At 39.4% G+C, this 25,343-nt stretch overlaps 2 protein-coding genes and 1 long non-coding RNA gene across 3 annotated transcripts; 1 reads left to right on the forward strand and 2 right to left on the reverse strand.

The window, feature by feature from the left end:
* Positions 1–1,723: 1,723 nt before the first annotated feature.
* LOC144589015 (uncharacterized) lies at positions 1,724–12,564 on the forward strand. The gene is made up of 2 exons (XR_013544845.1): positions 1,724–1,861; positions 12,486–12,564. It is a non-coding gene; the product is annotated as an uncharacterized LOC144589015 (long non-coding RNA).
* GPR25 (G protein-coupled receptor 25) lies at positions 11,837–17,535 on the reverse strand. Its single transcript, XM_020805267.3, has 2 exons — positions 17,451–17,535; positions 11,837–13,812 (listed from the first exon to the last, which is right to left on the reverse strand). Exon 2 carries the CDS (start codon positions 13,670–13,672, stop codon positions 12,542–12,544), a length of 1,131 nt encoding a protein of 376 aa, XP_020660926.2. The 5' UTR covers positions 13,673–13,812; positions 17,451–17,535; the 3' UTR covers positions 11,837–12,541.
* LOC110085290 (protein FAM107B) lies at positions 17,458–23,388 on the reverse strand. The gene is made up of 3 exons (XM_020805302.3): positions 22,073–23,388; positions 20,902–21,046; positions 17,458–19,117 (listed from the first exon to the last, which is right to left on the reverse strand). Exons 1-3 carry the CDS (start codon positions 22,312–22,314, stop codon positions 19,001–19,003), a joined length of 504 nt encoding a protein of 167 aa, XP_020660961.1. The 5' UTR covers positions 22,315–23,388; the 3' UTR covers positions 17,458–19,000.
* Between the last annotated feature and the right edge of the window lie 1,955 nt (positions 23,389–25,343).

Below are 25,343 nucleotides of genomic sequence, written 5' to 3' on the forward strand. Positions count from 1 at the left end.
GAAATGGAGTGTGGCTTAATAAAAATAAAATAAATTTCCTCTAATAGTGCAGCTTATAAAATGGTTCAGGCAGGAACCTGCAGAGCAGTTTGAGTCTCTCTCAGTAGACTACCCCTTATTTTTTCGTATACCTCAACTGACAGTCTCAAAACATTCACTCATAGACTCTGGTGATGAGAAAGTATAAAACATTTTCATTTACTTACAGTTCTTCATTGGTAAGAACAAACACCATATTGTGTAAAAATTTTGTTACATCACTGAGCTTAAGTGATTAACTAGCTTCAGTGTTGACTAACTGACTGGTTACATAGCTGACAGAACACATTTCTCTAATTGTCCACCTCTGACAGATTCCATTGCTAACACTGACTCTAGTTGAACCCTGACTGGGAAAAGACAAGAAAAGAATCTGTGGTAGAGAGGAAACAATTGGCTGCTACAGAGCTGACCAACAGTCCCAGTACGGAAAGGTCCCTCCCAGTCAAAAACTCTCAAAGGCATCTTATGCAGGTAGCATTATATCCAATAATATTTAGGATCCAAGCTATGTAGCGCTTTGAAACACCTTGAGCTCAGAGGAGAAGCATATTGGCAGCTGGTGCAACTCTCTCAGAATTGGTGCTCCTGCCAGCAGTCTAGCAGCTACAGACTGCAGTCACTGGAACGGCCCACTTGAATGAGACGAATTCCCCACCATGCCTCCTACTGTGCTTGTCCACGGCCCCTCAAAAAAAGACTGTTAAGGAAGCTATAATGGGAAAGGGAAATAGACAGAGGCAGCTTGCAAGGGCAAAGCTTGGTTTTGTGTGTGTGTGTGTGTGTGTGTGTGTGAGAGAGAGAGAGAGAGAGAGAGAATACAGAAGTTAGACAGATGCAAGCTATAATTTGCCTTAAGCACTCCCCCAGAGGTGGACAGCTGGAATAAAAGAGCAGATAGACAGAGGGGCAGACTACAGAGGACTCTGGAATCAAACAAACAGAAGCACAGGAAACTAGGAGTATCAGAAATGAACCAGAGTTTGACAGTTGATCAGGCCTAATCCAGAAGTGTGTACAGTCACCTTAAGTCAGGAGGAACCACATCAAGCCGTGGTGGGACATAGGAGAGAAATATTATCCCATTCTTTTTCAACTCTGCAAATTCAAGGGACACAGATCAGAACACTCCCAATTCAAATTGCAGCTAATCCCAATGTTCGTAAACCATTTACCTGATTCTCTTTGCTGATCACCACTGTACTAATAATAAGCCCAGCAATGAGAAGTACAAACAAGTTCTACTCTGGAAAAAAGGTGATAGGTCCAGACATCAATCTGTGGAATTCTTAAGCACACACAGCAGATTCTAGAGACCTTGGTTCTCTTGATGGAATGGTTGGCCTAAATTAGCTAGGTTCCATTAAGGCCAGGCTCAGGTCTGGCCCAGTTTCATCAATACCAAGCGTTGTTGTTCTCTGAACACAAGTTGACCATACAGCTTGTTAAGCTATTTTCTCTCCCAGCAATAACTGGAGAAAATAGTAGAGGTACCAGGGTACATCTAGGTTGCCCTGTCTGTGTTCCCCATGAGAAAATGTTCTTCTGGGTGCCCACAAAGTGCATGAGATGAATCAGAGACTGAATCTGAGTTTTTATTAGGTTAACCACATCCCCCTTTAAACGGTTGGCAGAGTAGGCAGTAGGAAATTAGTCTCTCAGGTCATCTGTGCCTAAGTATATTGGTGAAGCCACAAATAAAATTAAAAAAAAAAACATAGAAGACTGAAGATTGCCAGCAACATTCTGTTATTCTTTACCATTCATTCTATAGTGATGGAGACGAGGGTAAAAAAGAGAAGTGTATCCTGACTATAAGATGGTGAGTGTTCGGAGTTTTCTTATATTTTGTTCTGGCAAAGAACTGTTACTTCCCCGGTTTATGTACTGCAGTTAGAATTACAGCACCAGAGCAGAGTAGCACAACCTGCAGTTGATTACTTCCAGTGTTGTATAGAGAAGCCCATTGTGTAATACTGCTGTACAGTAATTACTGCTGTAATATGCTGCCTTTCTCAGGAAAGAGCACTAGTTTGGGACCTGGGGTAACTGGACTGATATTGCTTCAATACTGTACAGGCTTCTATATTAGTGCTGCTTGGTTGTGATTGTAATTGTAATTGTAATTGCTTTTGCACTAACGCAATAACAACCTAGGATGCATATTTGCAAAGCAATTCGTAATTACAAAGAGACCATATAATATTAATTTCTATCCCCAAGAAATTGATCCTTTAAAAGCTGCCATCTAAAAACTTGTAACATTAGACTTTTTTTTTACAACTTCCAGAATCCTCTTGCAAGCATGGCCATTGTTCCTGCTAGCTGGGTGCTTCTTCTCCCATCCTCTTCTGAGGATGGGATATCCTCATGTTCAAAGTTCCACCAGATTATTGGTCATGCTATGTGACCATACTCCACTTTTGCTTGGCCTGCCTATTCCTACCAGTTGACAGGATTGTCCCCTGAAGCCATGCCTTCCTTGAAAACCCACTGTTCAAAACCTTGCTCACAGTATCTAAGTGATTTACTAGTCTGGGAAAATTCTCGTCATCACATTCACTTTACACTTCTTGAAGGGTGACCACATTGGGAGGATTCTCTGTGACTGAGAAACAAGTGTCCCCACCAAAAAAAGAATCAGAAGACAAGTGCACCAAGTTGAGAATACGTATATGTACTTTCCTGGGTGGGTGTTCATTTACTTTGCATTTTATTTGCAAATTGGGTCAGTCCAAATGTCCATCTACTCCAGCATATTGGAGAAACTGGAATGGGCAATGGCTCAGTGGTAGAGCAAACAGTTTGCATGCAAAAATTCCCATGTTTAACCCGAGTAAAGACTTTTACCTGAAAAACCCTGTAAACCAATTATCAGTCACTCTTGATAGCACTGGACCAAGAGTCTGACTCGGTTTAAGGCAGCTTCATGTGCTTCTCCAACAGGGTCCCCAAAATGCCCTTGGGAAGGTTATCAGCACGGTATGAGAATTTCAACTCTGCAGATGATGATCAGATATATCAAGATACGGAGGCTCTATTTTTAGATATCACTGGGAAGGTCCATTAAAAACCCCATCCCCCAATAATTTGTCCAACCCTTCTAAAAGCTCATCTAAGATAGTTGCAACAATTATATCTCAAAGGAAAAAATGTACATACAAAAATGCATGTTGCAAAAAGGTTTCTTTTCTTTCCCCCTCCCCCTTACTTCTACCTGCCATCAGTCAGGTTTACTAGATGTCTGTAAAGAATTCTGGTATTTTAAAGGAAATAGTTTATTTTTTTCTTCCTAATAAAGATGGAGAAAATAATTTCATTCCACTCCATTGTAGTTTTTTGCTAGGTTACAGGGCAATCCCAGGCATTTCTACTCAATTCCCCCATGTTCACTGGGAGGGTAAGTATGTAAGAGACTAACCTTAGACTCTTTTCTGCATTACACTTAAGCATCTAATCTGGTTGCCAATTATTTTTCATATCCATATTTTCACATTAACATTCTAGGACTGCTATCCTTGGATTCTCATCTTAAAATGCTTCACTCTGGTATACTCAACAAGTTGCTAACATCATAAATCTGAGTAACTTTGAGAAAGCAAGTTAATTCACATTTCCCTTACTGTGTAGCCACAACCTGTTTGAGCGGCTGGAGGCCTCCACAAATGCACAGCACAGCCACACAAGACTTTCTTTCACATCTGATAAAGGTCTCAAATGCATGATGCAGCAGTGCAAGAAAATGCATCCTCCACAATGAAGAGATTCCAGAACCCTCCTGGCAAATGCAAAGCACACACTTCAAACATACAGAAAAACTGTTCCAACATTATATCCCAAACCCTGAAGCATTTTAAGTTTTCTAAACTTCTGTCAGATCTAGTCTTGTGTATCCTATGTGCAAATATTCCTCTGTGGATAAAGGCATTGGAAATGGCTGCTTTGGCCCCCAATTCTATCTCTGGCATCTCCAAGTAGAGACAGAAAGGAATCTTGACTAAAACCCAGAGCCACTTCTAGTCAGCATTGACAATTCTGGGCTCAAATGGAAACTTACTTTTTAGGAGTCACACAACTGCAGAATGACTTTAGTGGTCACATGACTAATAAGCTGGTTGGCTTAATAAATACTGCTGCCTGACCTGGAGCAGCAAATGAAGCTCTCCAGACCCACTAAGTCTAGCATCCAAACATAGTCAAATTATTTTGGCGCGAAATGCTGAAAATCCAGGAAGCATGATCTCTAGCAGTAAAAATACATGAATCAGTTAAAAATCTAAAAATCTGGTGCTGCCCAGGATTTGCTCACTGGGGCAACCAACCTCACTTTCCTTAATAGTAGAACCAACTCTTGTACAGTATTAAATGATACAAAACAGTCCAAAGTTGTCTTATGCGGCCACTAGATGGCACCCAAGAGTAACACTTACTCCCCCCCTCCCCCAAGATTCCTGCCTGCTCCTTTGGTACTCTTTCATTTAGACAGTAGTTTAACTGTGAAATGCAGGTAGGGAAAAAGCAGCAGAACTCTGAAAACAGTTGCTTTTTGTCTCAACTTAAATCTAAAAACTAATTTAAGATACTGTTTCGACAGATACACATTACAGACTCACATTATGAATTTACTAAAACTGCAATATGTGAAACACATATTCCTTTTCTTTTTAAAGTATGTACAGTATTGTGGAACCAATACTGTACGTATAATGCAAAAAGGGTGAAAGGTTTCACACAGGTCTAAAACAAGTGAAACATGGAAATAACAATGTGCCATTCTGCCCTATAACACCCATCTAGTTAAACTCGGAGTATCATTTCCCAGAGTACTCTCTGGGACCATTCCTGTTTGCTTCCTAACTTGCCTTACAGAGCTTTCAGATTGTGTAATAGAGATTAGGAAGGCGTTTTGTGGTGGCTGCCAGTTAGGCACTGACCATGCCTTTTCTCTCGTCAACGACAAGCAATGAAAGTCTTACCTGATAAAAGATAGCTCAGGTCTGACATTAGTAGAAAGCTACCTTAAGGAAATTCAATATATGTTTAAAAACTGCATGGCAAGGAAAGGTGATCCCTTTCAACTGAATGTGAAGTGAAAGGCAGACCTGAGCAAAGGACAAGAAACAATTGTTAAATCCTTTAGTGCTCAAGTTCTTAAAATCAGATGGCGTAAGCCTGAAATCTTATACAGTACTTGGAAATGAGTCTCACCGGCCTTGTTTATTCCAAGTAAATAGCCAACCCAAAACTAATGCAGGAATACACAACTATGACATCATTCACAAAAGGCCATCCAAGAAGGAGAGCCACAACTTTCTTCAACCCACATTATAAGCATATACTGTAAAGTTCTTGCAGCACCTTAGTAGACATCTTCTGAAGAAATCAGCTAAAGGCCCCCAAAGCTGGTGGCAAATAAAACATGCTGTTTTGGTCTTTGTTTTTGCTGCAGTGCACTATATATTATTAAGACACTGGGAAATCACTATGCTTTTGCAATTATGTGCATTCCTTGTTAGCCTCCTTGAACATAGTAGGAATTATTTCTGATTTATTTCTGATACACAAGATTTGACAGTAAGACTGCAATCCTAAACACAGTATTTCTTCTCCCATCCCTTGCCTTTAGTAATATCTAGCCCAATGAAGCTCTGGAGGAAAACACTTAAAAGTTTGCACAGTGTTTGCCCTTTGATTGGTCCCCCAAAAAAGTACAGTACTGGATTTCTCCCCTCCCCACCCCTATGGACCAATGTGGCTACGTATATCTTTGGTTTGGTTTAATGTTACCTGGAAGGCCGTGTTCCTTTGAAAAAGGATAGATATCATCATCACAACTCAAGAAACTCTCCAACCCTAAAATTGACAACCCAACGTTTAACTGTTGCATATGAAGGGCCACTGTCACCCATAGTTTGTGACATTCCATCCTGGATCTGCTTTGCACCTTTCCCTTGGAGAAACATGAACTTGATTCTGGTCCTATGATCTTCCACACTGAACTCTTCTGGAGGTACTGCCATGTTCACTTTTGACCTGAACATGAAATATAAGTTAAAATCATAGGTAGTTGATTTTTGTACCATTGAATACAGACAAATTGGCCAATGCACCCTGCAATTTATAGCTTCCTAGCTCAATTTTTTCTTGGAAAGCCTCTATACTTATCAGCACCTCCTTGTACAACAGACATTTGAACCTGAATCTTTATCCATTCCTCTGACCATCACACCACAACGGTTCTCTTTCCTGAACAAGCTGCTGGTGCACTGAATTATATCTAACTTTTGAATGTGCCAGTTTTATCTGTTTGGCTGCTGCAGGATCACTGGCACACTATGGGGCATGACTAGGTGCTGAAACTGAATATATGAAAGCTGTTTTGGGCTTGAGAATGTCAACACAAATTAATTGCAAAATCTGTAGGGTGTTTATGGTTCTCCACCTCTGAAGCTAGTGTTCTAGATGGAGATCCACATTTGTTCATTCATATCAAATCTTTTAAAATCCAAGGTATTTTTGTTTTAAAAAAGAAAAATAACGTTAGTTATCTCAAATGGTTCCTTGCCTACCGCCACAAATATGTAACAAATGTAAGTATGATATGAACAAAATTCATATTCGTATATGAAGGCTTCCTTTTCGTTAGCCTTTCACGCTATTTTTTTTAAAAATCGCTTTACAAAATAAGGAAGGCCCGCGAGATCCTATTTTTATTTATTATTAAGAAATGGATTTTACTTGGGGATTCACGTCATGAGCTTTGATATGTTCAGGCACGGTCTATCACACCGTACTCGGCCCTCCGGGCGGCCGCTTTGGCGCCCGAAGCAGCGAGTTGTGCAGGTGCAGAGCCGGACGTCAGGATGGGGCTTCCTGTAACCTCATCCCACATTCCTTTCAAGTCCCGTAACGTGTCTGTCCCGTCAACCGCTCTCCCTCACACGTTCGCGTCGCTGACCGCCAACAGTTGGCCCACTGCTGCCCCCGGCTTCTCTCCTCCTCTTCAGCGGCCGCGGCGGCTCAGCCCTCGACCCAGTTCCCTCGCGGTGAGAGCGCGTGAACGTGCGCGCGCGCGCGCCTCGGCGTGCATCTGGGCAAAGGCGAGAGACCCGAGAAGGAGACGGGAGGACTTGCCCTGCGACGGCAGGAGCGCGGGAAAACGCTCATTCTCGCAGGGAGGCTTTGGAATGAAGAGATTTGGGGGGGGGGGGAACCCAACAACAACAGTAGGACAGAGGGAGGATGTTTTATCTGCTGGCCTGAAATAGCTCCTTCTTTCCTCAGTCACAGGACTGTCTTTCACAAAGGCGGAAGAAAGACGCAAGGTTAGGTAGTGTATCTTAGAACACTGGTTCTTAACCTTGGGTTACTCAGGTATTCTTGGACTACAACTCCCAGAAGCCTTCACCACCAGCTGTGCTGGCTGGGGTTTCTGGGAGTTGCAGTTCAAAAAACACCTGAGTAACAAAGGTTAAGAACCACCGTCTTAGAACAAGGCTTTTCGAAGACAGCATCTACTCTTTACAAGTATAGCAGTTTCATACTGCTTTAAGTTCCATCTATGCAAGTCTAAGAGGTGCAGCGTGGTAACGGAATTTGAATTCCTTCCTGTAGTTCAGAGGAGTGCGCCAGAGGTCTTTGACGAAGATCCCAAGAATACATGTTGCGGAACCATTAGCAGTTAAAAGTGGTGTCAAGACAGTCGTGAGTGGCTAGAAGAAACACACGTCATCTCTTGGCAACCTTAGAACTGGCAAACTGACACCCCAAAAAAGTGGGACGGGAAGAATGCCATGCAGTTACAGGATATGAAGCTGTCGTGTAGCACTTTACGCCTGGAATGGTGCGCCCTGTCAATTCGAGACCTCACCCCAGTCCTAGGTGTTCGTATCCTATGGGTATCCTCCGAGGAGTGGGACCAGCGCCTGAAAGCGTGGTCGGGGTTGGGGGTGCGCGCGTGCTTTTAGTTTGTTGGTTTCGTTTGGTTTCGTTCAGTTTATGTGCAGCCCCTTCATAAGATCCCAGGGCAGCAAATAATTCACGTAAAAACGTAATTAGAGCCACACATCACAATTTTTTTAAAAAAAATCTAAACTCATAGAGGACACACTTATAAAATTATAAATTGCTAAAAAAAACTGATTAGAAATATCTGGTAAAACCATTGTCAGAAATGCACCTCCCTAAAGGTGCTGTTCCGCTAGGGGGAGGTGCCAGACTACAGTTCCCATCGTCTACCACCCTTTACTCCCTAGGCTGGGTGAGACCTATAAGGTGCGTAACTGGGCAACTATGGGCAAGCTTCTAACCCTAAATTTCCAATTCCTCCTTTATTTGGTAACAAATATTTTAGCTGTGTATTTTAAACCTTACACATCAGCCTTACCAGGTAGGACACCCGAAGAACACAAAAATGGCCAACATAACCCTGGAGGCTAAGGCACCTTCTTTAGGCACTCAAACCCTTGTTCCTCCAAGAATCACACTTGGGTAAAATATAAAAGGTTTATTTTAAAAAGAGTAAAAAAGTTATAAAACAAATGAAATACAAAAATATACAAATTGTACTGTTAAATGCTAAGCATCTAAGTATTAAGTAAGCTCCTGTAAGTCTTTTCCATAAAATAATAAAATCATTACTAATGATTTTACTTCTTAATTACCATGCTGTTCTAAGTAACCATTGCTAAGTCTCCTAATCCATCAAGGAAGACTAAAACTGTCACCTCCTCCTTCTTCTCCAACTTACACACACACCTACCCCCCCCTTCTATAACTTAAATCAAAGTCTCTGCTTCTTGATGGTATCCATCAGCATACAGTCCTTTGTTCACAAATTCATGCTCAACTTGTAACTAACTGTCCATCGTCCAGACTTCGGTTCCCAGGCTGGCAAGCAATTAGGATGGAATTCTATGTTTATCATTCTGAGATGGAGCCTTGACTCGTCTCCTCCAAAAGTCACAACATGAACTGGCTCCTAGGCTGATACTCTGAACGGCTGTGGAACTCTAAAAAAAACAAACAAAAAAACAACAACAGGTACTACAAAACCCATATCCTCACAATAAAAGGAGTACAAATAAACAGCAAAGGGCAGTTTGGGTGCTTGTTTATTTCCTTAAAGCTTGTGCAAACTAGTATGTTTTTAACTGGCACCGATAAAAATAAGGTGTCAGGGACAGTGTGAGGGTTTGTAGCTGAAATGAAGCGAAGTGGCTATTCACTCCAACCTGACGAACTAACTCTCAAACAGAACAAGTTCTTCTTCTTCTTCTTTCATTGTGAAAGATCAATTTCTGTACATTTCAAGAAGAAATACTTTACTGGTTCTCAGATATTTTTTTAAAAAAAATTTTTTTTAAAAAAAAAGAAACAACTCTTAAAAACACAATAAATAATAAACATGTGCCATCCAGTGAATTCTGACTTCTGAAACCCTTTTCAGAATTGTGCTCCACAGACAAGATACGCAGAGCTATGCGGCCGGTGTGCGTGTGTATTACGTATATATGCATTCACACACAGAGGCAGGTGCTGAAAAAAGAAGGGGTGGTGCAAAATGAACTTTGGCAAGGGAAGTGTTTCTCATCCATTATATCTTTGGAGAAAAAAGAATGATGAATCAAAGCTTGTTTTGAACTTTAGAAAGGTTAGAAAAGGCTATGCTCCAAAGCTGAATTTTACAAAAGAACATCTGCCTGTGTTTTGTCCATTGTTTCAAATTCTTCTTAAATTAAGGCACCCAAAATCAGGAAAACTCATACTATATTGATACTCCTGGGTAAGATTTGTGCAAGCAAATATTCCAGTGATATTGTTTGAAATTGCTGCATTCATGTGTTGCTTGAATTATTTATAAAGAATGAGGTAGAAAACTTTAATTTAATTTTGATTTTCTATTTGAGCTTTAATAGGAAAAGTGTGGATGAGAACCAGTGTAGCATAGTTATTAGAATGTTGGATTGAAACATTTAATTTTAATTTTTAATTTATTTTATTTATATCCCGCCTATCTGGTCGGACCAAGGTTCTAATCCCGCTAAATCATAACTCTCATGGGGTGACCTATCTTTTATCCTGACCTACCTTATAAGTTAGCTGTGAGGATAAAGTGTAAGAGAGCCACATAAGCCACTTTGAGCTCACTGGAGGAAGAATTGGCTAACAAGTAAATGTAACAAGTAAATAAATACTTCATCAGAGAGGAATGAATGTAAACAATGTAGGGAAAACTTAAGGTAGAGGATGCATTTACTTTTCCTGTCATTAGATATCTACAGAATGCAAGTGGTATTAAACATGTCATGGAAAAATAGAGAATAACTATGACATACATTTCAAAGAAGTAGCTGTGTTGTTTTCTCTTCATGTTGGCAGAATTAAGGAAGAAAAAAAGACCAAAAAAAGCAAAATACTGTTGCATTCTAAGAATTAAAACACTGATATTAATTTGTTAGTATTTAAAGTGCAACAATATTTTGCTTTTCCTCTCTCTCTTCATTTTCCTCCCCCACCCCTGATTTATAATTTTTCCGGTATGAAGGATGTAGAGTAGACTTTGGTCTAGATGGGCAGGGTATAGATTTATATTATTTTATTTATTTATTTATTTATTAAATTTATACCCCGCCCATCTAGACTGAAGTCTACTCTGGGTGGCCATAAATAAATAAATAAAGAAAGAAAGAAAGAAAGAAAGAAAGAAAGAAATAAATAAATAAATAAATAAATAAATAAATAAATAAATAAATAAATAAATAAATAAATAAATAAATACATGTGATGTGGTTCGTACCCACCATCTCCATTCAAAGTCAGACTGAGGCTATAAAATATTAATATGATTTCTAGTTCTCACATTCCTCTTGTTCCCCTGATAAATTATTTTCTTTAGAAAGGCTATCCTGAGATCTGTGATTTTATGTACAAAGAATTGAAATGCTCACCAAGGTTCCTCATATTTTAAAGATCTTTATACCTGATTTGTATCTGGTAAAATTGTTGATGAACTTGTGTGTAAATCTCATGCTGAGCATTTACAAAAGTTTCAACAAAACTAGATCAATTTGTAAAACCAAGGCTCCTCTTTTAAAACCTTGTATTTCATAATTAGTCAATTCTAGTTCAATTTAGTCATAAGTATTGCTTTTTGCTTTCCAGCTATCAGTAATAAAAACGTGCCTTTTAGTTTAAAGATAATTGTACAAAAAGCATTCTCTTTATCTGTACCATAGCAGCATCAAGATTATTTTTGACAGTGGTGTAATAGACTGTAACCTGGATTGCTGACATTGTATTATATGATGTCTACTGTCTTATATGTTGTTTGCAGCTATCAGTTTAAAAATGTTTGCCCAATATTAGAGTTCCTGTGATTGCTTGGTTTCTCTTTTTGTAAAGCATATTTTATTATTGCTTGTGGCTAAGACAGATAGTTGGAACTAAACTCATAAGAACTGTCTCTAATCTGTCTAGCTCTTCCCACAAAGAGCAGATGCAACATGTAAAACTGACATGTTGCGATTTCATAAAAAAAAAGTGATTAATGGATCATGTCATTTATGAATGAGTGCTGATTTACATTTATTTATTAGTATTTTTATTTACTATATTTTTATTCTGCCTTTCTGCTAAAGAACAGTGTTCAAGATGACTAAAAAGTACATTGATAGGAATGGCATATTTTCTTAAAGCCTCATATATTATGTGAAAATTAATATTGAATTCAAAATTGTATTTTTGTAGTTTGCCTGTTTTGTTTCCAACATAAAAATGAGATAACACACATACACACTGTTTCATATTTTAAGTTTTTAATCCAAATTAAGAAAGCTTGCTATAGGAAATCCAAATAAAAGGAAACAAAAGTATCTGAAAACAATTTATGAACAACTTCATAACAGTAACAATTTTAATTATATATTTATCTTTAATTAAACAGTTGGTGTTTCTAGTGACAGCTTGACTTATTGCTTTAAAGAATATTTATTACAGAATTACATGATCAGTTAACATTTTCCTTCTAATTTAAAACATATTTTCAGTAAGCAATCAACATCTGTTAACCACATCTATAGAGGCTATATGAGATTTGAAGATGGCAATGGGAAAGAGGGGATAGGAGAGAATATGTAACTAGACAAAAAGCAAGTTTGTTCCTTTTGCAGCAGTATATACCATCACAGTTGCAAGTTATTCGTATTCAAATTTGGAACACCTCAGTTTTAGCCAACTGAAGTAGCCTTATACAACCTTGCATAAGTTAAACCTTCATGGTAATCACAGAACAAAACTAGGTGGACATGCATATTGGTGGGGCTTGATTTTTAATACATGCATGTTCAGGTTAGAAATAACGCATGACAAAATCTATACTTTAGTTATTACAGTATAGTTTATACCAAATAGTGAAAATAATTCCCCCTTCCTTTTTTTATAACCAGCTTGGCTCAAAATTGTTCCAGCAGACCATGCTACCAGTCTACTAAAACCTGGAGGCTTATAAACCTACCCCTCTGCCATTTGGATCACCCACCAGAGTAGATGTTGCTGGCGTGAGCTTCTTCCGGTTTACAAAGAGGAGACTTGACTCTGTAGATGAAAAGGACGGGGCTGAGCTTTGCATATTTTCTCTTGTTCTGCAAAAACCAAGGAAATCCTTCAGGAGCTGTTGTCGGAAGTGCTGATCCATAAAGATATAGATGATAGGATTAATGCAGCTGTTTGTAAAGGCCAAGCAGACACTGATGGTCAACCCCCAACTGAGAGCCATTAGCATGTGGCAGGACAGATCAATGCTCCAGTACACAACGAAGTTGACGAATATCTTGAAGGTGTTGTAGGGCAACCAAGAACAGACAAATGCTGCAATGGTAGCAAATATGATTTTAACGGCATTGTTTCTCCTCCTGCCTAAGCTGATATGGCTCCGAAGCTTGGAGAAGATGGAGCAGTAGCAGAACAAGATGACTCCCAGGGGTAGCAGGAAGGTCAAGAAAAACATAACCAAAATGAAGATGACAGAAGGCTTCTCATCCAGGCACAAAGACTTGTTGTCTTCTGCAAGAATCACCTTTCTGTAGGTCAGAGGTGGTATTCCCAGTAAAAGGGAGATTACCCAGATGCATCCACAGCTCATAGCTATGTTCTTCTTGGTTCCGATGGACCTTGAATCCCAGTGCTTGACCATCACAAGGAAGCGTTCCACACTCATGCCAACCAGGAATAAGATACTGGAGCAACGGTTGACGGAGATGGCATAGCTACTGAGCTTGCACAGCACTTCACCAAAACACCAGTAACTGAGAACCTCAGACACAGCCCAGAAAGGCAAAGTACATACAAAAACCAGGTCAGCTATGGCCAGATTGAGGACAAAAGTGTCCAAAAGCCTTGTGCTGCCCCTTTTTTGTGCCATCAGCAGGATTACAAAAAGATTCCCCAAGAAACCAATGAGGAAAATAGTGAAGTAGAGGGAAGGGATAAAGATATAGGCAAATGGCAGCTCTTCCAGGAGGCAGGTATCATCATTCATAGAACCTGACCCATAATAGTCCATGCTGTATGTTTCAAACCTGCTGCTCCAGTTTCCATTCATTGCTGATCCAACTGCCAGCTGAACACTTTCCATCTCTCACTACAAATCTGCTATAGAGTCTACAGCGCTACCGCTGCAAGAGCTTGCCAAAACACCTTGATCAGTACCAAGCTGGGTGTTGTCTAAGGAGTGGTTTTCTTGTTGTTCTTTTTAAAGCCTGTGGTGACTTCCTCCTGTTTTTATGAAGAACCAAGAGGTCTTTGTCAGCAAACAACAACTATGATGCCTGAGCTCAACCTAATTTTGGACATCCTATAAGAATGTAACTATCAAGATTGTTGGGTGTGGCTGAGGACTACATGCCTTTTTGGTGGAGGTGGTTACAGTAGAGCATTTGATTTTCTCGTTGCAAATATATATTAATGAACATGTGTTTGTGTGTGTGTAAACATAAGTTGCTCACCCCTTCCATAGAAGATCTTTGGTTTCCATTTTTGCCCACAAATATAACCACGGCATCCTGAAGCTCATGGTGGCTAAGAAGGGTCACAAGATGTAATGCTGTGGAACTCAGCTATTAGGACCATAAGACATACCTTCCCTATGTCTATACATCTGTTTTTTCATTTCACTAAAGAGCTGGTTCACAGGGTTGTCCATATGAAATATTTTGAGTGTCTCTGTGTGTCCATCCCTCTTAATGCATGAAATAATGGGTGGAATCACATCATGCCTCTTCCTCCTCTTGATGGGCAGCTGCCCCTATGTTCTTCCCCCCACCATGAATTCTGGGTCCTTGGCCAGATGAATTTTTGAATTGGTTCATAAGAATGTTACATAAATGATGAATAAGAATGAGAGCAGAGTGTGCAAAGTGTTCTGAAACTAGATTGTAGCAATACCTCTGTATAAACAGAACAAATTTAGATTCACTTCATGAACTGTAACTCACTTCACATCACCAAGTAGTTCCACTGTGGTTAATATAGCCCATAGTTCCAAACAAGGTAGTTATCTTAATCAAGCATGTTTTAACATCAGCTGAATTTGCCAAATTGCCGAGCTAAGACTGATCAGAGATATTCTCATGGACCTCTTTGCCAAAGCTTGGAAACTTTACTTTTTTGGACTCTAATACCCAAGATCTGCCAGCTAGCCATAGCTGGCAATGGGATTCTGGGAGCCAGAGTCCAAAATAAAGTAACATTTTAATATTCTGTTCTTACCATCCTATTAGGTTTCTGTTTTTTGTAGCTGAAGTACACACTGAACTTGTCTTGCTGAATTGAACTATTCATTTCAAAATTGCTAGTTGAAAAATTTATAAAGCTAAACTTTGTACACGGAAAAAGTAAAAAACTAAAATTACATAGAAGTTTCTCAATGTTCCATAAAAAATTAAATAATGGTTTTTAGAGAAAGTTCAGACATAATACCATCGTGTAGAATGCTTTCAATGAACCATTGGTCCCTGCTTCCTCTGTGCTTGATAGCAAGGTTAACAAGCATTTTGCTGCATTTTGTCCCAGACCTGATTGAATGCCCTATGGGCCTCTTTTCAAGACCAGGACTGTGACTTCTGTCCATGTTTGTGTGGCATTGCCAGCATGGTGGAAGCACTGGTTGTGTTTCCAGGGACATATGGTTGGTGGGGTCTGGCAAGTTTGTATTTTATGCTGGTCTGTTCCCTTTCCACAGCACACACTGGTTATGCTGGCTGTTCTACCAGTAGTGGGTATTTTAATATATTTGTGAAGGCTTTCACGGCTGGGATCTAATGGTTGTTCTGGGTTTTTTGGGCTCTTTGGCCGTGTTCTGAAGGTTGTTCTTCGTAATGTTTCACCAGTCTCTGTGGCCGGCATCTTCAGAGGACAGCAACCAGATGCCAGCCACAGAGACTGGCGAAACGTTAGGAAGAACAACCTTCAGAACATGGCCAAAGAGCTCAAAAAACCTAGAACAACCAGTGGGTATTTTGTTTCCCTCATTCAAGGTAACGTAATGTTGGATCACTCTGCTCATCTTCCCCATCTACAGGACTACAGTAATGTTTTGCCTCCCTGTTTTTTTAAAATGACATGCTTTTATATTTTAAAATCCTGTATATGGTTTATATGTTTTAATATTTAATATGGTTCTTTCAATGTAATAATATTTGTAACTAAGTTTCAATATTGTAAATTACCATGTTTTAGCTGTATCTGATTTTTAAAGCAATTCTGTAAGCCACCTTGGAAAGAGTTGGGATATACAGTAAATAAAATAAATATATAAAGATGAATCAATGCAATTGAAATCTGTAGCCATTCATCCTTTTGATAGTCATACAGTCTATCACTTACACATCACTGTTCCTTGATTATCTCCTCCTCCATTCCCAGGTCAATATATTACTGAAAGATGAGGGTATAAAATTTCTCATGCTCTTCTAGTCTCTCAGATTATTAATGAATGGTTTAACTAATTTTTCCCAAAGCCACACTAACATAGTTGTAGAGTGCTACTTCATCCATAGTCATAATTCCATTTAAGAAATAATTTTTCTGAGGATATCAAGGAAGCTGGTAATTTTATAATTCATTCCTTGGAAAGGATACAGTAACAGTCTTTCCTTTTTTTATCCTGTGCTAATTTGGGGATGTTGTATTCCCAAACCTTACTGAACACTGTGATATTTGTATGTTTTTTTGTATGTTTTATTTAATACACTGCTCTTAAAGGTCTGGTCAAGAGTGTGCTTACTGCCTAATATACATATCTAATATATATTTTTACATACTTCTTTCCCTCAGGCAGTTTCTTGACTGGCTCTTAACGACAAGGGAAAGAAAATATTTTTTAAATTTTTTTATAACTGATTCAGTGCTTTTTTGCTGCCCTCATGGAGTCTATTTAAAAAAAAAAAACTTTGCCTGCCCCTTTGCAAAGGAGTAGAAAATGTGCCTAATTAGCCCATATTGTGAAGCAGCTCTCTTACTAAACCAGTTCATAGTATTGGTAAATGAAAAGAGGAAAGCTTTTGATTTGTTCCCAGAATTCACATGTGCTATGAATGAAAAGAGAGTGATCCTACCTGCACCAAAAGGTAGAAGCCCCTGATAGTGGCCAGAAGGTGAGAACAGGACTGCTCTAGAGGAGGTTTGCTCCAGCAAATATGTAATCTGATCACCATCTTTAGCAGTGAACCAAATAGTGGTTGGAATGCCCATGTAGTTAGCCTCCAACTCTACCAAATTAGTCCCATTGACTTTAAAGATTACTATATAGAACTGTACCCTAAACTTATATTTTGCCATCCTTTGGTCAGGGAGGTGATATCATAAGTTCTGCGATTTGTCTTCAAAACATTTCAGAAGAAGCAGACAGGATTGCCATATACTCTAGAACAAACTATATTGCTTGCTTCTTTTAAATTGTTTCAAAATTAGTAATAGAGATGAAATTGGTTCAAAATGAGAGATTTCTAGTTTCTGTTTCAAACGTAACATCTTTAAGTTTGCCAGGGAAAATCAAATGCCTACTAGATAAGCACAGATGAGGCAGGTAAATATAAACCTGTGCTGTGCTCCAGAACGGATTGATTGTTAAGCCCTTTTAATTCTCAAAGCAAGCTTCCATTACATGGCAGAAGTTGTCCTGATGGCTATTTTAGAGTACTGTATTTTTAATTGTATTTTAATTGTTTTATCTTTTTATCTTTTTATTGTACTGAAATTGTTGTAAGCCACCCAGAGACCTTTGGGTAGTGTAGGTAGCATATAAGTTAAATCCATCCATCCATCCATCAAAATTCGGGGGGGGGGAGTTAATTGCAGGTTAAAGGAGTTACAAAACATCTCAGCAAGTTAGATAGCAAAACAAATGCACTCACTCAAACATTAAACATCATTATAAGTTTTATTTAGATCTGTCTGCAGACAGGTGAATATCAGCGTTCCAGGCAATGTTGAACTCCTTAATATCAAACTGTATATAAACGAATCCTATGGAGAAATTGCAACAATTCATAAAATAAACTTGCTTCAACTGGCTGTCCGGTGCAGTTTCTTATGCAGTCAAATAGGCTGCAGGTTTGTTGTTGTTTTGGTCATTTTTAAAATCCCACTTGTCTATAAGCACCAGAATTCACACTTGTGGACCAGGAGTGGGCAGAGGTAAGTTCTCCCTATTATTTATTGATATCTTCCACATATTTATCAGTAGGAACAAAAACCAGATATCCTTCCTCCTGCCCTGTACTGTACTGATGAAATGAAGAAAACTTATTGATACCAGGAAAGGATAGCTGTGGTAGTTCCATTATGCCTTGGCACTCAAAACAGCACATAATGCAAGTGAAACAGAACGTAGAGGCTGGTACTCAAAACAGATTCCTGGGCTGATTCCCAGTTCTTTAATTCTAAGTGTACACTCTCTATATGAAAGTGTATGTCTTTTGCATTAGGATGTGGTTACTGGATGTCAGATTTCTAATAAAAAACAAGTAAATCCTGCAGGCCTAAATCAACTTACATATTTTGCACATGAAACACATTTGGCAAAGCTTGTACACATTTTATGTTTTAATGCTATTGCTTTTATTTCTTTTTATTATAAGTTGCTTAGAATCCCATTCTTGGAATAGGAGCTGGATATAAATTCAGTCAGTCAATCAGTCAATAAAATCCTTAAGATCACACATCTTAATTTTAGGAAATGGGCATTTCTCTTGCATTATTCCAATCCATTCCACATTAATCTGGCTACTGTTTTTTTTCTTGAATATCTCATTATCTTTCACCCTCTTCTCTTGACTGGAGGCTTATTCATAGATAGATACATAAGGCAAGTTTAAACAGATTGCGCCAGCAACAAGTATGCATCTTTCTACCTCTTCACTCATGCGAAAAGCAGCTTTAATGGTTATATTTTAATAGCATTTCCCCTTATCTAAGCTATGGGAAAACGGACAGAGGTAGCTAAGCTAATGTTGTTTACTCTCTTTTTCCTCTCTTTTTTCCTAAGAAGCCCAGTTAGGATTTGTTGGAAATCTATAAAGGATTGGAATGCACTCAATAATGGCAATGTTTTCTTCATAAAAATGCATTGAATAGCAAAACTTACTCAAAAATAGAAAGAAAGCCATGATCCACTCAGAGCTTTCATGGCAGGCGCCATTCTGCCACTCCTTCCCATTTGAGTGTCTGTTTAATGATCATAGCTGAATGACAGCTAGCCTCCACACTCCACAGATCAAATGAATAGTTCTTGCCTCTGACTTCCATCCTGCATTCCTATCCCTGTGGTTAGCATGAGCATGGACACTGCAGGCCAGAGAGAGCAGGCTGGGGCAGTCACCCTCAAAAATGTTCTCGTCCCATTCTGAATTCCTTCAACAGATCTTCCAGGGATTCATTCTGGCAGAAATGGCAGCTGACCCTCTCATGTCTGCCTGATGTCTGTTTCTGTAGACAGCTTAATCTTCTTCAGGCTCTCCTTGACAAGGATGAACTCAGGCCGGACATCTTGCTCCCCTTTCAGGACCAGCTCTCGTTCATACTGCCAGAGAGAGAGAGAGAGAGGAGGCCAAGGAAAGTTCAACAGCTGTTCCTTCCTTCCAGCAGAAGCAGAAGTTCCACAAAAATATCCAGCCACCCTTCCCAATCACACTCTTATGGAGAAGCTGATTACTGTATATTGCAGTTTACACTCTAAAATATCACTAACATTAATTATAATAACAGAGAGCTCCAAACATTTGGGGGAAGCATTACTTGCCATGAGTTAGATAAAAAATGCTTTTGTCCCATTCTCTATCATTTTTGGTTAAGTAGAGTTTACACATTTTTTAAACTGTATTAAACAAACCTTACAGTCTTATTTACAGGAAACCTGAGATATAAACTTTATATTATGAGCAGTAGTCCTCTGTGGGACAAAATTACAGTTTTATTCCAACCCTTATTATTTATACTGTACGAACAGTTGTCTTATATTTATTTTTGCTAAACTTTTCTGTTCCGCTTTCTTCTTTCATGGAGATACTCCATGGAGTTAGCAAAATAGAAAAGCAAATTTGAAAATAAAAACAACAATCCAATGATTAAAATTGTTAAACAAATAACAAAGAAATTGCCATACTGAAAATGGTATAGTAGATGAGAGCCAAGATAAAAATTTAAAGAGTGAAAGTAATGAGGTCTTCCTGGAAAAAAAGAAAAAGGAAAAGAAAGTCTTCCAATAGTGGCAGAATATTCGCTATGTCAGTACAGATTACAGTCCATTTCTTCAAATACAAGAGTGGCATAATAAGTGTGTCTGAAGACATGTGAAGAGCTAACTTCTTCAGACACACAAAAAGTTATGCGCAAAGGACTGTAATCCATGAAAGCTTTTGGTTTAACAGTGCCATAAATTTTTTCTTTTTCTTTTATATTTTACTTATTTCCAGAAATTTTACATCTAGACATTATCAGCTCATTCATAAACCTGAACTCTGTAGTGGATCTTCATTTCTATTTTTCCCCCCAAGCTCCACTTTATGTTTTTCCTGTCAATATAATATTTCTTTATCCTTGATCTGGTTTTTCTCAATCTGTTGCAGTCCAAATATATTACATACAACTCCCATAACTCTGTTGGCCATGTCACCTGGGATGGGATTTGCAGTCCAACACAGCAAGAGGGCACCAGGTTAGAGAAAGGAAATACTCATACTAGAAATCCTTTATGTTTCTATTATGGTCTCTAAACTCCCCAGTGAAGCAATTAGATTACAGTCTGAGAAGTATCACTATAGTCCCTTTTACACTGTGATTGTGGCTATATCCACTTGCACTTCTCAAATGTAGGTCATGCTACCAGGCCTCTGTTTATCCATGCCTCCCTTTATTTATCTAATTAATTCAGTCTAGGTAATACAATGGCCCCATCACTACATAGTGCAAGTGCAATAGTAGAGAGGCTGACAGCTGAGGCCATATGCACAAGCTATTGCCTGAAACACTATATTTATGTTCTGTTATTTTAAAAAGACCAGTAACATATTACATACAATGGCAGATGTTTAAATTGCCCTTAGGCTCTAGCTAGGTCTGAAAGAAGCTATATGGATGGGACAGCGACCCCAAAAAACAATCTGTACCATATTAGGAAATGAATAGGACTTTGTGAGGAAAAACCAGGAAGGATGTTTTGCTAGAACAAGAAAGCATGGCACAGACAGCTTTAATATGCTGGGACTTTGTTAGAGGGCAATATGTAGAATGAGGTACAGCTATGTTCTGAGATAGCAGACCCAATGTTGCTGCAACAGATCAGGAGAAACTAATTATGGAACAGACCTGGTCAAGTTTCTGCTGTCTTTTCCTCAGCTCTTCTTCCAGATCTGTCAAGGGCTTTTGGTTTTGTTCCTGCTGCTTCAGTTGCCTAATTCTCCTGGCTTCTAGCACTCTCTGAAGTTCAGGTTTATGTTCTGGAAGCAGCCCCCTGTGGAAAAGACAACCAGCATAGAAGGGAAAGCTTGTGATGCTTTTCTTGTTTTTTTTTTCCCCTCCCCAAGCTTGCTGATTTTCTTTTCTTTAGAGTTTCACAGGTTTCATAAAACGCTAGGATTTTCCTGCCAAGAGATTAAATACATTGGCTGAAATCCAGTAACATAAAGTTACACCACATAAGCCTGATGATGTCATCTGCCACAGCTGTATTTTAATAATAAAACATTTCCTACCCCCACTTCTCTCCCCTCCCCATAGAGCCTAGGTTACCTTACTTTGGAACAGTGGGATAGGAGAGGCTTAAATGGCCAAAAAAATCATTGCTGCTGGTTCTAGTAGCCATGTTACTGGATTTCAGCCATGTGTCTGAGCACTGAACTCATTTTAGTTGTTCTCCTTGGGATGGGCTGTGTGGCTTGATGGAGACTATATACACAGACTTATTTGGAAGTTGAGTCATGACTGAATAAGCTACTTGGATGAATAGTGAAATATTTCAACCTAACAAGAAAGAAGTCCAGTTGCCATGACTCAACTTCCAGATAACCTCACCTGAAATGACTGAGAAGATATACACAGATTTCTGTAGCTGGGTTCCTGCCCTCTTCCAAACCGCCCTTCACCCAGTGCCTCAGCAAGATGATGAACATTCCAGATAGTTAATCCTTTTCTGTCAAAACTACAGACTCCTCCATTTCTTTTCTGACTCAACAAAAATTCTACAGTACCACACAAGCTGGAAGCTCCTGCAGGGCTGTGCGGACTGCCATTTTCTCAGAACAGCTGCTACAACAGCAATTACAAACCAAATTGTATGAAAATAAGAATACAGTCTCTATTTTGTAGAGGTGTGTGTATGTATATATTTTTTTAAAAGCACATTTTCATTTCCATACAGTTGAGGTCCTGTGTTTTTAGTCTGGGATTTCTCCCCTCGTGGGCCCTCCTTTCTGATCTTGTATGTAGAATAAGAGTACCAACTCCCTTTAACACTCTGCCACTCGTTTTATCCACCTACCTCCTCTGAGTGAAAAGCAGCTCCCGGTGTAACTCCCGATGGTGCCTGGACTCCTTCACTGGGTTTGGCAGTTTCTTGGGCTCAATGAGACTTCTGTGGCTTTCAGATACCTGGTAGGTTCCACGCTCAAAGCTTCTGCTCTCTCCACCTGGAAGAGAATGATGTGATAACAGAGGCCTTCTATGGAAAAGTTCAGGGGCCAGTGTTTTGCAGCAGCTAGAAAATTCCTTAGAATTTCTCATTCTGTTATCTTATGGCAGCAAATCTCCTCTGCAGTATTTCTCCATGGTCTTTAACTATTCCAGCAGGAAACTATGGAGAGCTTTCTAAATGTTTTTTTTAAATAATGGCCTGTTTAGGCTTATTATTAAGCACCTTTCCCTCAATACATGTCCTGACTGAATTATTTCCTTGCGCGCAAGGCAATTGCCATGCAGAGGGGCCTCAAACTGTCTTCCTTTTTTAGCGGTTTAAGACCGTGTTTTCGTCCTAATTCAATCGCCTTGCCAGAGAGCCACGGATGTGCCATCAAGATCTTTGTTGTTAACTCACCTTCCATTAATTTATTATATAAATGCGCCCTCGTGTGGTGAACATATAAATTACAGGCACTGCCCTTGTGTACATACTGTACCTGGAAGCCATGATGACTTATTTTTTACTATTATCAAGGCACATTTTTACAATAACCAGCCTCAGAAGTACTGCAACAGTTTTTATACTCCATTAAAAATGACCTCCAGCTGATGGCGAACAAGGACTGATATTTAGTCATTAACTCTGTTAAACTGCTCAGTAATAGACGTCTGGGTGTTGTGCACATGAAGAACGTGAGAACTGCTGGATAGCTCAGTGGCTTAGGCAGAGGTTGGGAGTCTCCACTGTGCCTCCTTGACAAGGGCTGGACTCAGTGATTCAGAGGGCCCCTTCCAGCTCCACAGTTCTCTGATTATTATATTATTATTATAAAATAAAATAACAACACAATAATAAAGACACATAAGAGCAAGAAGAGCAGTTCCATATAATAAAACCAGCAGGGCTAAAACAGTGTAGAGTCCAGAAGAGTTACAAGCGGTTTCTAAAATGCCTGGAAACATTAAAAGGTTTTAACCTGGTGCCACAAGAGAGGTAGCAGGTGACTTTTCCAAGGAAGCCATTGCAAAGATAAGGTGCCATTGCTGAGAGAAGCAGCTTCTCTTTTATCATCTACTTTACATCATCGATGTAGGCACCAGAAGAAGGGCATGATAACCTGGAGGTCTGGTAGGTAAACTACTATCAAAGCAAAAGAACTAGCATGGTGTGGGGGATAAAGAAAAGTTTCAAATCCCTTGTTAGCCAGGGGCTCAGTGGGTGGCCCTGAATCAAAGACAGTGTCTTGGCCTAACATCTCCCATATGCCTTGGCCTGGGGGGAAAGGGTATGATACAAAATATTACTAATAAAATAGAAAGAAGGGAAATAATTTGGCTGTGGAAGTCGTTGCCTGTTTGGTATAAGAGGCAAAGGAGGAAACAGGCTTGTTCAGGTCCCAGGTCTCAGAGCATCAGGTCAAGGCACAGGAAACTGCTGATCTTCTCCAGGTCTCCAGGCAAGGAAGCAAATCTCAGAATGAGCAGCACAGGAGGTAGAGACACTATGATTTCTGTATGTAACATGGCTTGAAAACCTTGGCACCCAGATCTACCCACTGACAGCTAGAGACAGGATTCCGTGTAAAGAGAGATGTGTATTGCTCCAAATGGCACAGGAAATCACTATCTCTCTGCCCAGTCCTTCATTCCCTTGCTACTGGGGTTTTGGCATATTGACAATGAATGCATTGGGCTCATTGTTTGTAGCAAGGCGGAGAGTAGAACATCAGCATCATAACTCATAAGCCTTTTTTGCACAAGCGTAGTGGCATAAAGCTTGGAACCCCTACCTCGCAACTACAGCCTGACCTGTATCTGTGAAATGACAAGGACCCACTCCTGTGGCATCACAGGGACACACCTCCAGTCTACGGTTTTGGCTCTGAAATCTCAGGGAATGTGATGCTGCTTGCCTGGCAACTCAAGTTATATTCAAATATTGGAAAATATATTTTCAGACTACAGCTCCTAGAATTCCACAGCTAGTATGGCTATTGAGTTTGCTGGCTATGGGGTTTGGGAAATTATAGTCCAGGAAGGAAGGATGGAAGGAAGGAAGGCAGGAAGAACGAACGAACGAACGAACGAACAAAACCTGTCCCAACTTCGGTTATATTAGATACTCTTTATATGATTGTTATGATTTCATATTACATTTGGTGCAGTGTGTAAATGTGCTGCACATTCTTACCAAAGTTCTGGTTGCTCTTCTGAGTTCTACTATATCCACCCTAGAATAGAAAAGGCTAAAATTAGGGAAGATTCAAACAGTTCAGGAAAGTAACAAATAAGCAATTATTGCACTTGCCCCTTTCACCAAATGATAAAAGATTCCAGGGGGTCAGAATTTTTATTTGATTTGATTTTCTTTGGAAAGAAATCATTGGAAATGTGTGGCATTGTGAAATGTGAGTTAATTTACAGAGATACATACTGAATATAAGTGGAGGCTACTGCCTAAACATTCTGCTCTCAAAAGCAAATCCACTTTCCAGAGAGAAGCAGTACTCATCACAGGCAAGAGATTGCTCTTTCTCTGCCATATGTCCATCCTGAAAACTCCAACTGCTTTCTGGCTCAAAACAAATTTTGATTCCCCCCTCCCAACATGTACACTTCCTGTAGCTTGTCCCGCACACCGCACTCCCCACCCATGGGAGATGGCAATTAAAGTTGAGTCACCTTTTAATCATAGAATAAGGGAAGGGGTCTATAAAGTCATTGAATATAACCCCCTGCTCAATGCAAGAATCAAAATCTGATTCCTGATATTTATTTATTATTTTATTTATTTGATTTGATTTATATCCCGCCCATCTGGTCTGGTCGACCACTCTGGATATCTGATGAGATGTTTGTCTAATTTTCTCTTGAATGCCTCCGGTGCTGAAGTGCTCACCACCTATTGAGGTAGTCGATTCCATTATTGAGCTGCTCTAACAGTAAGTTTTTCCTAATAATCAATCAAAATTGGCTTCCTGTACCTTCAGCCCATTATTACATGTCCTGCAGTCCTGGTTGATAGAGAACAAATCCTGCCCTTCCTCTGTATGACTGTCTTTCAAGTACAGTATTTGAAGAGCACTATCGTATCTCTCCTCAGTCTTCTTTTCTAACTGTCTCCTAAATCTCTT

Source organism: Pogona vitticeps, chromosome 4 (assembly GCF_051106095.1).
Source record: "Pogona vitticeps strain Pit_001003342236 chromosome 4, PviZW2.1, whole genome shotgun sequence".
In the NCBI taxonomy this organism is placed as follows: domain Eukaryota; kingdom Metazoa; phylum Chordata; class Lepidosauria; order Squamata; family Agamidae; genus Pogona; species Pogona vitticeps.